Here is a 17,703-nt window from a genome sequence, read left to right as displayed (position 1 = left end):
ATAGAAGTTGAAAAGTAAGTCTAAAAGTTTGAGAATTTATTTCATTTCTTATCAACTTTGAAAGTAAAATAACGACTGTCATATATTTTATTTTAGGTATCGTCAACTAGTTGATAACGCTAATGCCAGTTTGGCAGCGGGAAACTTTACTTCTGCTGATGAATACTTGGTCAAATCGAAGGCTAAAACTATTATCACTTGTTTCATTGATTCGGAATTACCTCCTAAAGTCCAGGTGTGTCAAAGAACTAAACGTTACCGGTATGTTTACCGTGCAAAAGTTCAGAATGATATTGTTTTATCTATGATCATATATTTCTAAGGTGAACATTGCCAATGAAGTAGCTGAAGCAATACTAGCTGATTACAGACATTCCACAATGGATCGCGGTTTATTTCATGATGCAACGGTCAATATTTTTACAATACTTTCATATCTCTGGAGTCGGTGAGTTTGTTATCGATTACGCCTGCCTACACGTTCAGATTTTCAGATATGCATTTTGAAAAAATTCACTTTAAGATTCTTACATCATCGGGTTGCGCAACTAGTGGGAAAAGCGGAGCAAGAACACATTAGTCCTCATCATATGGACGATATCCCTGATTATTTCAACATTGACACATCTCACGTAAAGAAGGTTCTCGTCAGTGGAGGTTCGTCATGAGTTCATCATTTTCAGTGATAGTCATATGTATCATGTATGAATCGGTAATTTTGTCTTCCTTATTCTACAGATGAAGAGGGTTCGCGTTTCTCATTTTCTTTACGGTACGGTCTACGTCAGATTATCAGTCCAGCAGTTCACCGAGCTTACACTCCAGGTGGTGGGATTTTACCCGACCACGCTGGTCGCAGAGCCAGTAACTACGCCCGCAGTCGCCAAAGCATCATCAGCCACGGGAGACGGGAAAGCTTCTACTTGGATCCTTCCCAGTCGAGTGCGTCGTTGAGCCAGTCCGCGAGTAGCAGTAGAAGACGCTTGAGTCACGGTACGAGTCGTTTGGAAGGCAGGCGACGAGGAACGTTGAAACGCATTGATGACCAAGAAACATCTTCAACAGCTGAGGACTCGAGCGATTCAACGGTTCCGTCATCTGATAAAACAAGTGGTGGTCCCAAAATGTCAGTTTTACTGAAATTGATAGATGGCGACGTCGTGAATTTTGGAGATAAATAAAACTGCAGATACGCAATTCATGTAATAAATGTAAATGAAGCCATACAAGATAATCTGCATAAATTCTACGCGATCAGTTGTTTTTGTTTGTGTCGACGATATTTCAACAGAACTAAATATTTTTTACTTAATTCAACTTCTTGATGAATTGAAAAAGTAATTTCGTGTCCGAGAGCCTGAAAAGTGTGAATAGAAGTCGATGCAGGAAGAGGGCTGGTATTATAACCAATGAAAAATCCTCTCTACAAATTACCAGAAACATACAACAACAAATATCAAAATTCATTATACATATAATTTCTTCCAAACTATATGTTTGGAAGACTGTGCTTTATTTCTCTGTTGCATATATTATGATTTACAAAAATAATCACAGATTATTCAAAAATACATATTGTTTTGAATATAAATAGCTATTTAGTAACGAAATACATCAACAAAAACAATTTCAAAATATTCCTGAAATGTTTCCTATCAATGTGGACGGCATTTATAAATCATTAATTGATATATACGGGTCATACAATATCACAGTTGTAGTGTGCAAGTAAAAATTACAGGTACCTAACATAATCTAAATACCAGAATAGCTGGATACTAGACTAGTTACCATCGCCGTGCTTAAGACATTGCCATAACTAATACTATTTCAGTACAAATTACATAGATTTCTGCACATTCTGTATATTGTCATGATATCAAATAAAGCATGCTGCAATAGGATTACAAAATAAATGAGATTCTGTAAGAACGTATAGTCTAAATACATGTTCCTTATTCATTAAACAAGTGATTCAGTATCCTATATGAACCAGTATATAGGGGTTTATAATATAATATATCATATTGGCATTAACGCTGTATTTATGAAATCAACATATAAAAAATCAAATAGAAACATGAATAATCAATATGTTTTGTAAACAGCAATCATAAAATACTCGTCAAAATCTACAGTGTTTTTCGGAGTTATTCTACCGACTTGTGTGCGGTATATGTCTTATTCCTGGTAATCAATGGTACTTCGTTCAAATTACTATCAATAGAAAAATCTACATCTATCGTAGATATCGAACAAAATTTTGATTACCAGTTGATTAAAACTAAATCATTGTTCGGTCATCAAATTGTCCACGTATTCATAAACACGCGATATAAGTACATACACACATATGCCAAATAAAAACAAGGGGTTTCGGATCTCTATAACCAGTAGATCACTATCATTATAGTTACATTTACATTGTACAATTTCATTTTCGTACAATTTTATTTTCATACTAAAATGTACACAAATGTACCTGAGAACATGATTATGTGGTTATTCGTTTAGATTAATAACGTGCCATGAAGCAATACATCGAATAGCTCAGCCTCAGTTGGTCTCAGTAGGCGGGTGTCTGCAGCGAGTGATTCAGTGACTCAGATCGGTTGTACACTAACGAGTTGATGATGCGGATCGGGATCCAAATCAGAAAGTAACTGTTCTGCAATTTGACTTCTCAAACGGCCACCGACCTATATTTCGAAAATACAACAATTTCAATCCACATATCTTACAAATATAACAGTGATATTCACTTGTAATACATGTGCGTGTACACGTACCGTTTTTGGCCTTTGGAATTTCCTGTACAATTCTAACTGAACTATCTTGTTATGACCTTCAGGTGCTGGAGTAACTGATCGATTAGCTGGCCACGAAACTGGTGGAGGCCACACTCCTGTACCAGTAGTAACTGATGATCGCACTGTTGCACTTGTCGCTCGTCTAACAGATGCGCTTCTCGGTTCACTGGTTCTGGGTCTCGAAACTACCAAATACAATAGATATTCTAGATGTAAAGAGCATTTTCATTCAGTGAAATACCCGGTAGATTTTAGTGAGATGAACATACCAGTGATCAGTGATGTCGAAGTCTGAGGTCGAATTTCACCATCATAAATCTGGTTAATACAAGAATAACAAAAAAGAGTTCATTCGATCTCAACTGCAAAAGGTACATAATAACATTTTGATAAGATCTTTTATCAATTAATGAAACAACTTACTTGGCTCTGCAGTTCATCCACTCTGTGAAAAGCATTGAGCTTCAGGTTTCTTTCATGAGTGAGTTGCTTTCGAACTTGTGACACATCTTTTCTTGCTTTGTCTTCTGCAATCTGTTTCAATCGAACTTGTTTCTCTTGCTCTTCTGTCAATGCTTTCAGTCGTAATTCTTTCTCCTCCAGTTCCTCGAGCTTCAGTTAAAAACGATAAATCATTAAATCATTATTCAAATAATTCTACATCTAAAACAATTTAAGATATAATCGATTCATACCAATTGTTCAGCGTTTGCTTGTTTAGCCATCTCCAGTTGTTTTTGACTGCGTAATTTCTGTTGGACAGCATGAGTCTTCTCCTTTTTGGCTTTCAGCTGAAACACAGAAATTTCCACGTTAAAATGATTCCAAATACAATTATTTTGTTATACAATATCAGTATTTAGCTCTAACCTCTTTTTCCAGTTGTTTTTTAACATCCACGCACTCTTTTTCTATATCTCGAAGATAATTTCTCAGCGCTACCTGTTGCTGTCTCAGAAGTATGACTTCCTCTTCTGCTAACATTTTTATTTCCAAGTATTCCTTCTTACTCAAGTCTGCCTCCTTGCGAATTTCAGCGATCTAGATTCAACAAAGAATAAGAAGACTCTTAATGATAAGTAAATGAAAATAAAATCCAAGTTTAATTCACGAGGAAGGGTCATGAAAAAATGTAATCTTTCACCTGTTTGAGAAAGTTTTCTGTGGTATAATTATGCCTCCAATTAGACATGGCTCGTGACTTCAACATCAGTTTTGTCATGTTGAAGTTCTCATGCTCAAAATCACGGATTTTAGCCGACATTTGAATATGTTTTTCCGACATCTCATCGTCTAGAATAATACATTACACACATTCATCGTCTACATAAATGTGAATTGCGCAGATTTATATAAGACTACAGGAATAAACATGAAACTTACGTCCAGCTGTTCCACCAGATTTCTGTTTCAGTTTCGTCATACTCTCAATTGCTTCTCTTCGAGCTTCACCAATCTTTTCATAAACATCATCATGTAGTTCATGCCTGAAATGCACGTTTAGACAAGAGACGTTATTACGCAATGCAGCTAGCACATTAAGATTGGAAATGTTTGGAGTTTTCCTTCACCTAAACTCATCGAATTTAGTTTTCAATTCAAAAGCTGAAGAGAAAAGATTACGAATCAAGTCATCGTATTCGTCTTTTACACGTTGACGGATGTCCCGCTCTTGAGTCAGACTTATTTCTCGCATTTCGGCTATCTTCGCACGAAGAGCAGTGATTTCTATAGAACAAGAGTACACCACGTGGTTAACAGTCAATAACATGATTTTTATAGCGCCTCAGAAATACATTTACCGAGTAACAAGCCTTGACTTTGATCAGCCAACTGGCACTGTACATCAACCATTGTGTCATTCTTAGTGTTCTTCAGCTGGTCTTTAAGTTGTTTTATCTCTTGTTCTTTCTGATACAGTAGTTGATGATGAACTCGCAGTACATTTTCATAATACATCGTATAGCTTTAAGAATAGATGATAATACGTGAATACCAATACCAGTAAATCAAATGCATCTTTAATGAAAATTGCGAACAGACTGTAAACAATATATCATATACTTTTCATAATTGTGTCGTTCTCGCTCCATTACATCAATACCCAGCTGCAATAAACATGAGTTCAAGTGCTTCTTGTTGAACGTGACTTCAGTTTCTGTCTCCTGGAAATCTGAGTAAAGCTTTGCCGCAAACGCCTCCGAAATATGTGGCTTGTTCATTGTAAAACTTTCCTTCATTGCCTGAGGATGAATACAGTGAGATAAGAAAAGGATGATACGGAATGGAATTCCACATGAACATTTTGATTACATACCGGCTTTTTCCATAAATCAGTTGGTAGAGTACCTTCCTCACGAACACGTTCGGCTAGCACCAAGTTCAGTTCTTTTGCAAGTTTTTTGCGCACCTCCATAATCATGTGAGATTCTAGACTTTCACATAACCTGACGAGCTACAAACATAACACAGATGCTACAATATCAGTCACGCCCTATTTTCAATTGTAAATATCACTGGGGGAAATCATACCTGTTTAGATTTGATTTCGAAGTCTGTCGAATTTGGTGGCATGATTAACTGTTCGTTATCAGACGCAAGACCATCGTAGAAATCAGGATGGCCATGACGAGCTGCAATACTACGAAGAGATGGCAGCAGTTTCTCTTGCTTGTATATGATGCTACAAGGTAGAAATGAGATTTCATCAGTAACATGATGTTTACAATTGAAAGTCTACATTGTGCACTGTAGGATTCTCACCAAAATTCCTTGTATGAATTGACAGTATCTATGCGTTGTAGAGAAAGCTTGCGTAAACCCCAATCTAACTTGAAAACTTCTAAACGTTTCCAAAGAAGCAGAAACTGTCTGAGCAGTCGGTATGACTCTGCTGGATCTTGCATTCGAGATAATGCCTTCTTAGTACCAACTACAAATACGATTCTAAAAGTTATTACGATATTCAATGAAATAATTGATAAACATCATCTAAAGATTATCAAGCACCTGATTTGAGGCTATACAAGCTGCTCGATCTGCGACTGTAACTACTAGCTAAACTCATACGACTTCCAGCGTGTCCAACCATTCGTAATGAACTATCTGCATTCTCATCATCACTATCGGCTAACAGTCCTGATGAGTCAGGTGTTCCGGAATTCAATACATCTTCTAGTAACAATGATACACCGAGAATTTCTCCATGCGCTATTTGCCTGAAATCAAGGTTATGAAATTATAATTATGTCCTTAGACAAAAACGTTATAGAATACTAGGAAAATACACATACTTATCAACATCTTTAAGACCAGCCATGCATATATGCATAAACTGTTCAATTCTATGCCATTGCCAAAATGACACCGGAAAAGCAGTGTTCCTTGAAATAGAAAATTATACATTTTGTTGATACAATACACAAAACATGAATAATACCGAAGAGTCTCAAGAAAGCTGAATCTTTCTTACTGTCCAATAAATGTTCGCCATGGAAAAAGTTCTTTAGCACGGAAATCTGTTGCCTCCAAAGGCTCAGGTACATTGAGATATGTGGCGAATAAACTAGGATGTAAGGTGTTACTGATTGGAGGAAGTCCAATGATCATGTTGTCTGTTATAGCCTGTGAAAATGAATGAATGTAATTAATATTCATGTTGAATCATAATCATTGATTAATAAGATTAACTGAAGATAATAGATTCTAAATCATAAGGCTATATATATTTGCTTCACACACCTTATACGCTGGTATGTTGCCCATAGCTAAGAATGTATTCCTCATTGTGATTCGTACAGCAACATCATATTCCAAAAACATGATGTTCCTACGTAATACAAGAAACTCAACCACTTGCTCTAAACTAGTTGGGTCAGGAAGATTGTTGATTTGAGTTTGTATTTCACGCAGTTCAGCCCCTAGGATACATAAAATGGTTGCGGTATTTATTGAATTGAGACTTAATTGATTATGGTACGAGAAGTCTATTACATACCAACACCCTCAACTCCACCCCATTCTGCAGATGTTGGTTGTTTGCCACGGCGGGCAGCAGCACTTCCTAGTTTGGCATGTGAACACAGATATGCTGTGACATCGTGCACCACAGATGCAGCGGTGACTGCATAACGTAATATCTTATTACACTGATCGTCCTCTAGGTTTTTAAACATATATAGAATTTCAGTGCAATGCGGAATAAACCAAATATTGAGGAAATGACGTCCATCTTGAGACAGCAACCTTCTCGGCCTCTTCTTCAATGATCTACAAGTAAAGTGGCAGCAATCATTCAATTGTATTGTGAACATGCCGATGATGAATGTACAGGTTTCCAAACGATGAGAGAAATGTAAAATACCTCGCATCAGGTACAAGTCCTTCCAGTGAGTCTATGTCCGATTTCTTTTCATTTGGTTCACCAATCATGAAATAGGTGTCCCTATATCATCATAAAACACAGAACCAATCAAAGATCTGAGAATTAACAGTTCTGTAGTGCGTTATATAGAAAATTCCATACTCAGAAAAGAAAAGCGACAACATGGACCAGAGTGAGGAGAGAATCCCACAATGATAATAAAAAGTCCGAAAATGAAACTTCGAGATAGTAGTTTATTTCAACGTTTCGACTATATCCTAATAGTCATCTTCAGGAATAATGAGATACTACAGAAATTATGAGATATATATACAATCCAGGGACAAAGAGACTAATTCAAGTAATCAGAGATGATACAAACTAAAGGAAAATTAACGTAGAAACAGTTACACGCTAAAATAGATTAAAGGGAAGCAAACTAAGGGGTGATTATAAACAACAATCATCCTGAAGATGACTATTAGGATATAGTCGAAACGTTGAAATAAACTACTATCTCGAAGTTTCATTTTCGGACTTTTTATTATCATTGTGGGATTCTCTCCTCATCGCGTCAACACAGATATTGTGTTTTACCTATCGTGATGGACCAGTGTTTCACCAAGTGCTATCTAGACTACGGTACATAGGTAAAGGGTCCAAGTACTCACCGCAAGTCAGGAAACTGCTCTAATAAACTATGTATACTGTTGTATATAGCGATCAATTGACTCCGTAATGAAAATTGAGTGAATCGATGATGAAGTTTATGGCAGTATTCAGCTATCAGTTTTCTATAATACATAAATAAGAATGCTTTATCCTTCAGCATGATGAATCAGTATGACACATGCTTCATCCTGAAAATATCCACAAACCTTTTTATTTTCTCCATTTCTTCAGGATTCTTAAGGATAGTTGACATGGAAGATTTCTTGTTCACGAATTCATTCAACATATAATCGTGGCTTGGTTGCTAAATAACATGGATTAGAATGTGTAGACATTGTATAAAAAACGAAGAAATTTTACGAATGAATGAGGTAATATAAGTATCAATATTTCACGGACCTTTTCCAATTGCAATGAGACAAATGACTGTGGGATCTGGCCAGAATTATGCCCTGAACCGCCACCACTTTTGGTAGACAGAAGCTGGGTGGCTCCAGTGTTACTTGATATACCAGTCATCGCAGTCATTGAACTCTTCTCACTTTTTGTCTCAGTTGGAGTCACTCGGCCGCTCCTATATTAAATAGCAAAGTTTCAGTTTGATGTGAAATGTGTATAGAACACATGCCATTATTCATAGATGATAGATTTTGTTGAACTTACCCTCCTTTAGTGTCAATTACAGTCGGTCGAACCGGTTGACATCCATGCACTTGCTGTACTGCTGATATTAGACAATTCTTATGGACTATCTGACACATCAATACAACTGCTAAACTCTCTAAGCCCTGACCTTTCAAAATCTACAAATAAATTAGACACACACAGAAAATTACCTAAAGTTCATGATTGAACATAAGGCATCAATGTGAATTAAGTGTACACCTTCATCAAGCCTTCATGACTCCGAAAACTGAATTTTCCAACATGTGTTTCATCAAGTTCTTGAATTCCCAGATACAAATTTGATGGGCTGTACCTGTAATAACATGGAATAGAGATGCATAGTTAGAGGGCGTGCCTGGATAGTTATTCCAAAACTGCTCATTCAATCTAGTGAGACAAACCTGTCAACCATTGAATCATCGTCAAGTATAGACGTGATGAACATTGGAGGTTTAGAAATTTTCTCTTTGAAGTTGGCAAATTCGAACTGGACAAATCGCAAAAACAGATGACATTCTTCAAAACCTAAATCTATAGCTTGTTTCTTATAGATCTGAAACAGTGAGTCGGAAAGTCAGATGTAAAAAGAGTTAATACAGTGGACATGATACGATGTAAAAACAAAATGCTAATAATTCCCTGAGTCTTACCTTTGAAAGGATTTCTGCTTCCCAAGCTGCATCCATCAAACGATGACGTCTAGTAGCCATCTAAAAAGTATTTTCAAATGATTTACAGATGTTGTGCATAAGGTGTATGATGTGTATTCTTGCTGGAACAATGATACTACTAACCTCCAGTACATTTCCATAAACACCAATCATATCCAAATGTTTCACTTTCTGAGAACGCTGCTTTCCACTTTGTTCATTTTCAAATATCAGTTCTTTTACGATATCAGTCATGATGTTTGGATCCTCAACAAATACATCTGCGAATAGCTGTAAATATATTTAATACAAACGCTGTAAACACATTTAATACAAATAATATCTGCACATGTTTTTGTCAAGGTTAGGTGGGAATTTACTTACATCCTTCTGCGTATTGTTTGAATATGAATAACCGAGTGGTTCCATTTTCTCAACATCTTCAACCAATAACTCTAACATACTCTTCTGTAGTGCGACCTCTTCTAATATGGATTCTGGTTTCAACATATGATGAAGCTCCTAGAAATTTATGATGAAACCATTGTGCAATGTTCAACTTGGATGAAATATTATGGCTTTCTTTTTGCTGATACTGCGTTACATATCATTAACTTTCAAAAGAGACCCTTACCCAGTAAGCATGATCAAGGGCTTCAGGAATTCGGCTAGCTATAGCTAGTGATGGGTGGAACTCTAGCATAAATACATTGCGTAATGCAGGCCTGTACGAAATAAGAAACAGGTAAGTGAAGAGAAAAAACATGCTATTGTGCAACCATACAACATTCTCCGTGATCGATACAAAATGTTAATTTTATGGTGTGCAATAAAAACATTCTGTTACATATTTTCTGACAAGGCACAAAAACAAATATATGAAAAAAGATACGTGTATATCATATCGATGAAAAAATATAATGGATCAAATGCGTTTAAAATGCTGTTGAAGAAGAGCAAAATGCACAATTCAGCGATCCTGTATTTGGATGTTGACACAGCAAGCGAAGGGAAGGGATGCGAATTCAATATGACTTCAAACTACACAAAATCATCGTTTTGAATGTGTCCAGGTAATAGTAGTCGACTGTGTGAAGTTTAGTCATATTATAGATACAGGGAATTAAAATTCATGACAAAATGCGATTCAAATACAATAAAATCGATGTGAAGTTAGTGTTTGTCGTGTGATACGTTGTCTAACCTGGGTAAACTGTCTTCCTCATTACTGAAACACAACGCGAACATTCAAAACAACAATTAACAGCAGAACTTAAAACTAAATAATTCTCAAAATACCGTGCAAAGTAATTAATAGATTCAACTGATAAATCACAGCTTACCTGCTCATATTGATAGATATCGGTTGCTTCTGGATTATTTTGAATGGAAATCCAGGCTGATGGTCGTCCTTTTTGACAATTTTTGCCAAATATTCACGCTCTTCTTCAATCTGTATGAATGATTACGGTAAGTGTGTCTGATTTGATACAATGTCTGAATACACAATACTGATCCACAAGTTTATGTAATGTAAAAAATCCCACACCAAGTTTATTTGAGTTAGTACTTGCAGTTTATTCAAAATTTCTACTGTATCCTAATAGTCATGTCCAGGAATACTGCAGATTAGTATTAGGATATAGTATGTTGAATTATCTAAAAGCTCAAGGAAACTTTTCCGACCTTATCTTTCATTCTTAGTTGGGATTTTCTATATTACCATCAATGGTTAACAAGTACATGTATCATGTAATGTTAAATACCTGTTTATCAAAGATTGATTTTACAAGTTGAGCTTGTAACCTCAACGATATGCACTCCATTCTGTATGATCTGATGAAATACGCGGCGTTGAAATCAAATCGTGGTCGTTTGTGAATCAGATTAGTAATGACTTGCGCGAGTGATCGCTTTTCATCCCGATCGAAAACATGATGATACGCTTCGACATAACAGTCGATGAGCTGTGAAAATTATTTCGAACAACAGAAATTAGTTAAGAAACCACGCAATGGGCGAGGACTAGTTTGAATATGTAGGTGGTATTCATTAACCTGTCGTTTGGCTTCCATGTACGTCGCCTCGTTATTCCAAAGATCTAGCAGGATAGAAAATCGATCGACCTCTTGATGAGCATAATTAGGAATATCAAAATCCCCTGCCTGTGCCTTAATGAGAAAATTAACATTTTAAACAAAACAATCCGAATTTGTTACTCAAATCTGTTAAATTCTAAAGTTATTCTGTACCTGGCCGCGTCTTGCTGAACCTCTATTGATTCTAGATGCCGTCCTCAAATCCTTATCTTTCTCGATATAATGAGTTGCTAACAATAGCAAATCATTTTCCAGCTCCCTATAAAGATATTCAATTCACACCATGAAGATGGTATCTAGAGGAAGAGTCTGAAACGCTTTGTCTTCTGATTGCAATACTTGATAAATAGATTTTGATTTAAATCTTTTAAATTGTATATAGTAGGTTTTAACCGTATCATCTCTTCTCCATGTCTCAGCGTACCGGATATTCTATAACTAATTCAGTTTTGCTTGAATTGCTGATGCTACAGAAGTACATGTATCCATTGGTATCAGGACAATCAGGATACCATGATCCATTGGTATCACGCAATTGCCCCCGGACAATTGATCCCCAAATTAAATCTTTTATCCATTGTATCCATTCTTTAGATGAATTCTTACTTCATATCTGTGATTGCTGCATCATACATGATATAGTAGCCTCGCTGATCTTGAACATGAACTCTGCCTTCATCAATAGCATAAAAATCATCATGATTCTCGATTTCAGCAAATTCCATGAATTCAACCTCACTCATCCTACAAATTTTTCAATCATAACTACAGGTAAACAAGCAAGAAGACGATTAATTCATCGAGACTAATTCATCCAAAACTAACTTGAAATCCTTTGGAGTATTGTGTAGATAATGATGAGATCCTAAGCCACCACCACCGCCCAATGAACCAGTCTCAGATGCATTTCCACGCCTATGATTTTGTGTGCTGAAATATATCAATATTATGAGTGTCCATAAAAATCAAAAGAAACATTTCTTCAGTCAACTTCGGTTAATCCATATTTCCTTGTGACTAAGTGTTTTGAAACGGATTAAGTGATGTGACAGATATCTAGTTTTTCGAAGTAACTATTATCCGGCCTAAACTAGCGCATAAACCAGTATACAGAAGTTTAAATTTCCTGCTTAAACCGGATTATGGAGTATGAATTAGACACAGAGATTTAGGGGAAATGTGAAATTACCCAAAAACAGGCGGGAACAGATTAACCGAAGTTGCAGGAAGTTGACTGTAGTAATAATCGGTATCAAAACAGTTGATTTTAATAAATATAACAAACCTGCTTCTCTTCATACGACTAGATTCTAAAGATAACCCTGCATCGTTAACTGTCAATGTTCTTTCCAGGGATCGGAAGTAATTGAGACCACTGAGGCACTAGTTAAATACGATAAATAATCCCATTAGAATACCTCATACTCATAAACTATCAATAGACTTTTATTATACAGTGTACATTATACTCACAGTACGACGTAGATCTCGAATTCGTAAATGACGCAAATTGAGGAATGATAGATACGCTCCTTGTAAACTGGAAGGGTCTTTATTGTCCTGGTCGCCATCATCTAAGCCTAGAATCTGAACAGTTGTGCCGTAATCGTAACTATCTCGACGCTTTCGCGACGTGACAGATCTATTCGCTAAATTTACATTATCCGTGTCTTTATCTTCGAACTCTTGGATCATGAGGTTTTCTTGCGTTTCTTTCCTGTAAAAGCACATACAAAAACGTTAGATATTTCAATAGATATAGAGCTTAAACAAGGTGTGTGAAAACCTAAACTTACGTAGTAAGAAGTTCTGGATTAGTGTAGATCTTCTTCCAAATAGCTTTGGTGTTATTCTGAGTACGATTAGATGTCACTGACACTGGATTGAAGTAAGGACGGTTTCTAACTGATGCTGCATGTTCTCGAAGGGCGTCTTGAACCCTCTGAATACGATGCCAAGAAAAAGGGAATTAACTACAATTCAATGCGATCTGAAAGTTGTTGACAGCAATAAAGCAAATACCTCAGCATCGCGTATTTGTATAAATCTTGACATAGCGCGCAGTAGTTCATCAATATTGTTATCTTGTTTCAATTTCACGAAGAATCTTTCTTGTACGGGATCTTTTTCAGGTTTCAATTTCACAAAATCGATCCAGTTAGAATCTTGTTTCAGACAATGAGTCGAATGGTCAGCTCCCCAATTCTCTAAACCCGTCTGAAATAGGGAGAGCACAAGTACATTTTTCAATCCATTGTTGTCCAATGGGCACGAGTGAAGAACCGCTACTATTATTCTCTTTGTTTACACACCTCCAGACGGTCATATGTTTTGAAACACAACATGGTTTCTTGACGTGTGAATATCTGTTTGAATTTTCGATTAACAGCACCGAAGAGTTCCATTTCATCTGCAGAATGCTTGATACTATCAACATCCTAAAATCATAAACATACAAAGGTATACATTACTCTCCAACTGCGCTGGTCTACGTAGTGGTCAGGGGGTCTTACAAATCTGATAACTTTTCATCGATAACTCGATCACTATTTACCGCTTGGATTCCATACATGTTGACAAACATAGCGAGATGTGGCTTCAGGCTGTCGAAATCGTTCACGTGTAGCGGCAATGACAAATTACTTTCATCAGCAGCGATACCGCCACCAGTTGCTGCAGCCGCGAACGCTGTTACCGACGGCGGTAGAGGATTCGTCGTTAGTAGTAAAGGATTAACACTAGGCGGCGGAAGAGGCACTGGTGAAGGTGGCTGTTGTACCGAACTACTCGAACTCGGGCGAGATTTCGCTGCCGATGAGCTGGGACGCGATATAATAACGGTCGTCTCATCCTGATATCTGGATGCCATCTGAGGTGTATGAGATTCATCGGTCTGAAACAAACATGTAGCGATTAATTTAAGAATATCATTGGCTGACGAGTCGAATTCTCGGTTAGAATTTGACTTTGGTTGAAAAATTGAAAATTAATCAATTTTAGCCAAGTATGTAGAGCAAAGAATTAGATCATGGAGTTCATTGCGTAGGTATACTGACGGTTTCGGCAGTGATTCCAGGTACGTCAGTTGATACATCTGCTTTACGTAGCATCGGAAACCATTGAATCAACTGTTCGATAAAATATAAATTCCGTATTATAATTTACGTTGCCTTATGTTGATCGAAACTAAATAGTAGATTGAATGCCACATACTCTGAGTATTTGGTTGAATACTTTCATCGAGTGCAAATGTGTAATGAACCATCTCATATAAATGAGTAGATCTTCTTGAGTTACGAACTGCGCTCCTCCATCGCTCTGTCCTAAGAATGCCTCGCGACATGATGACAATCGCTGTGAACGCTTTATACAATCATTATACTCAAACATTATCTCCCTAAAATTCAACGATTTACCATAAATTTCGAGTAATTTCTGGATCGGAGAAAAATGAACCTTTGTTTCTTTGTAAGCAGAAACTTACTGCAAACGCTTTTGATAGTAAGGATATAGAGTTTCAAGTGTGCTTGTGTGTTCACAGAATCTCTGCCACCTCAACATGTGCATATGCTTACATTGGACTAGTTGATACATACGATCTGTGAAATACTAAAAACAGGAAAACGGGATAATTTATAGTTTACTCCAAAAATGATCACTCATAACCCAGGAAATACTGCCCGTAAAGAAAATATAAAATGCCAAACTCCGAATGAAAAAGTCTGAAATTTTTCCTCGAGCTTATAATATCTATTCGACATTTCCACTCTTTCCTAATAGTCATCTCCAGAAATACTGTACTAGTGTTATGATAGAATTATGAGATTTATATACAATCCCGAACAAAGAGAATAATCAAGTAGGCCTAATTAAGTTCAGCAAGAGGGTGATTAAGTCATGTAATATACAAACAAGGGGAAATATATACAGCAGTAAAACATTCGAAAACATCATATAAATTATTAGCTCAAAGAAATATTTCAGAATATTTTTGTTCTTAGTGTGAGACTTCATATTATTGAGTTATAAACTTAATTTCTGCGCGTACTTGGTGTAGTAGAAGAGGGATACCCTCAGATGTGTACTCTTTTTTATCTGCATTACTGAGTTCTTCAAACATTGCATCAGCTTGAATGACGATAGGATGAGCTTCACTCACCTGAAATAAACACCACATATTACGTGTAGTATGTACAGCTATTCATTCAGAAAATCGACGAGTGACTTCTTTTCTAAAAGAATCACTAAATTTTTAATATCGATTCAATCATCTTACTTGAGTAGCTCGATCCAAGATAAGCTTCCTTTCTTTACGAAAGTAGTCAACATCTTTTGGTAGTGGCACCGAGCTGCAAAAATCAAAACATCAGTTTTATTCTGAACCACCTTTGTTTTCAAACTACACAAATTTTCAATGATGACCTATATCATTCAGCTAGCGATTGAATACCATTTATAATGAAATAAGTTGAATATTTAGGAAACAGAAAGTTAACTGCACAGTTTGTTGGAAATTAGCCTCCTTTCCTTTGAATATTGTGGTAGGCCTATGCATAATGAAACTGGTTAAAATCTTTTATCTTTAACATTCAAGGAAAATCTTAGGTTTGCCTGCAAAAATGATACTACTCACTAAAGAACAGACAACACAATAATTACCATATCGGTTTTGGTGGAATACCGTGCACCATTTCATTTTCTTCGATTTCATTTTTTAGTTCATTCAATTCTTTGTTTAAATCTCTTTCCAATGATTTCACTCCTTCCGTACTGGTAACTCGGTAAATATCAGCCATCTTATATCCCGGCCAATCTACCTGCCAAAATAATATCGTTTCGGTTTCAGTAAAATGTAAATTTACACCGAACAGGCCTAACACTACATAGTGTAGCCTACCCTATATTCAAAGACACCTGCCAAAAATGTCTAGAAGCCCTAGATCATGTCTGATAACTCCCTGACCTAATTCTATATGGCAGTTGTTTTAAGTAGGCCTATGGTCCAGTTATTTGAAAAGCCATATGTATCATTACATACTGGGTCAACTGATTAGTAGATTTCATCAGGAGTTGGACATTTTCTTTCGTAGAAATATTCATCATCATATATCTAAAAACACTTTTCTATATTCAGCTATCTTAAGATTTTATTTCTGCACACTGTAGACAGGGACAGGTCAGCAAAAATCAGAAGGAACATCAAGTTCACCAGAAAAAAGCGAGGCAAGGAAGGAAGTCCAACACGTTGAACAAAAAGGCAAGCTAAATAGAAACTGAAAGGAAGGGCTTCAACAATAAAAAACAAACGTTATAACAAGAAGCCAAGCCTTGTCCTCTCCTCTTGTCTTGTCTGTCTGATAAATAAGATAGGGATATATTATCACTGATCAGTTACAGGTTTACAACTCGGCGATTTATTTCCTTACCAAAGACAATGCATCAATTTCATTTATCTAATCAAGAAATGCAGGTTTATCTTATAATCCGAGTCATTATTATTCAAATAACAAGGAATAACAACAAACTGTCAAAAAAATTTGTGTACATTCGATACCCACAGAAACAACCTTCACCTTTAGTCTTGCGCGACAGAGGGCGTACACGTACGGGGCTAGATGAATATTATTACTACGAATATTAGATATGATTCCTAGAAGTAGCCATCAACAAACTGCTTTCAATCAGAAATTTTCATTATGCGTTGTAATTTTTTTCTTTTTTAGTTTCACAAATTTAATTCGTAGGCCTACGTGCCGAAACCCCCGCATTTTTTCAGTGTTCTGCCTCGGGACCCATTTCATTTTTGTGTTGTAATTCTACGACCTGCCCCTAAAATACCTATTAAATGGTTTGATGTTTAAATTGGCGAAAGGGAGAAAATATCAAAGAAATCGCACTGGAATGGCAATTGGAGTTGTTATCATCATAATTCTCAATTCAGGATTCGTCGTCCGCACTCACTCCGCTCATGCCTACTCAGTCTTATTTGGTTTATAAATTCAATTACTGGTGTGATCAATATAGTGCTCAGTCTGATTAACGCGACCGAATATTGATTATACGCATTGATTATATATCATCAGCACTGAGATTCAACACTAAATACATCCGCATACAACATCGGCATCAGGTTTCAAGTACCTTCAATTGGAGATATGGATCATTAACTAGTTTAAATGATTGTTCGGATAACTGTCGATCGATTCTTCATACAAAAATCAGGTGTTTAAGGTATTCGAAAGGAACATTGACGGCGATACGATTTGCATTGAAGTTTGAAATTTCTTACGAACTACGGGAAGAGAATCTCTGATCAGATTCATCCACTCTGCTTCTTCTGTGTTTTGAAGAGACGCTTAGCGTCTATTAAATTCGATCAACCAAATACAGTCATTGACATTTTGTCGAGGAAAAGTGTTCATTGTTTCCGAAATTTCTACCGT

General features: G+C 36.4%; 2 protein-coding genes across 4 annotated transcripts; one reads left to right on the top strand and one right to left on the bottom strand.

Moving 5' to 3' along the window:
* Window positions 1-1,189, top strand: LOC141901169 (uncharacterized; the record flags this gene model as incomplete). The annotated part of the gene is made up of 5 exons (XM_074788275.1): window positions 1-14; window positions 97-235; window positions 324-448; window positions 524-657; window positions 739-1,189. Coding segments are annotated over 5 exons (855 nt in total), but the record flags the coding sequence as incomplete, so codon positions are not given.
* A 324-nt stretch (window positions 1,190-1,513) lies between these two features.
* LOC141901606 (uncharacterized) lies at window positions 1,514-16,798 on the bottom strand. 3 transcript variants are annotated; one of them, XM_074788949.1, is made up of 50 exons: window positions 16,687-16,798; window positions 15,920-16,077; window positions 15,537-15,609; window positions 15,309-15,419; window positions 14,745-14,869; window positions 14,474-14,657; window positions 14,317-14,388; window positions 13,815-14,153; window positions 13,573-13,698; window positions 13,283-13,477; window positions 13,057-13,202; window positions 12,734-12,977; window positions 12,546-12,643; window positions 12,086-12,190; window positions 11,867-12,004; window positions 11,414-11,519; window positions 11,219-11,332; window positions 10,928-11,128; window positions 10,505-10,614; window positions 10,366-10,389; window positions 9,796-9,886; window positions 9,546-9,683; window positions 9,306-9,452; window positions 9,162-9,221; window positions 8,913-9,064; window positions 8,731-8,824; window positions 8,509-8,648; window positions 8,245-8,419; window positions 8,052-8,149; window positions 7,845-7,967; window positions 7,174-7,254; window positions 6,808-7,079; window positions 6,552-6,730; window positions 6,283-6,434; window positions 6,104-6,193; window positions 5,820-6,028; window positions 5,574-5,742; window positions 5,343-5,493; window positions 5,128-5,265; window positions 4,875-5,053; window positions 4,613-4,776; window positions 4,382-4,538; window positions 4,194-4,297; window positions 3,955-4,103; window positions 3,681-3,851; window positions 3,506-3,601; window positions 3,234-3,422; window positions 3,080-3,128; window positions 2,790-2,995; window positions 1,514-2,699 (listed from the first exon to the last, which is right to left on the bottom strand). In XM_074788949.1, exons 2-50 carry the CDS (start codon window positions 16,054-16,056, stop codon window positions 2,604-2,606), a joined length of 6,867 nt encoding a protein of 2,288 aa, XP_074645050.1. In that variant the 5' UTR covers window positions 16,057-16,077; window positions 16,687-16,798; the 3' UTR covers window positions 1,514-2,603. The 3 variants fall into 3 exon arrangements, with proteins under 3 accessions (XP_074645050.1, XP_074645051.1, XP_074645052.1); XM_074788950.1 differs by lacking the exon at window positions 10,366-10,389 and having other exon boundaries at window positions 8,245-8,416; XM_074788951.1 differs by lacking the exons at window positions 1,514-2,699; window positions 2,790-2,995; window positions 3,080-3,128; ... (1 more) ...; window positions 3,506-3,601; window positions 3,681-3,851 and having other exon boundaries at window positions 3,973-4,103; window positions 4,194-4,266.
* Window positions 16,799-17,703: the final 905 nt, after the last annotated feature.

This window comes from Tubulanus polymorphus, chromosome 3 (genome assembly GCF_964204645.1).
Source record: "Tubulanus polymorphus chromosome 3, tnTubPoly1.2, whole genome shotgun sequence".
Lineage (NCBI taxonomy): Eukaryota > Metazoa > Nemertea > Palaeonemertea > Tubulaniformes > Tubulanidae > Tubulanus > Tubulanus polymorphus.
The sequence above is the reverse complement of the archived record's forward strand: the minus strand, read 5'-3'. Positions and strand labels throughout refer to the sequence as shown.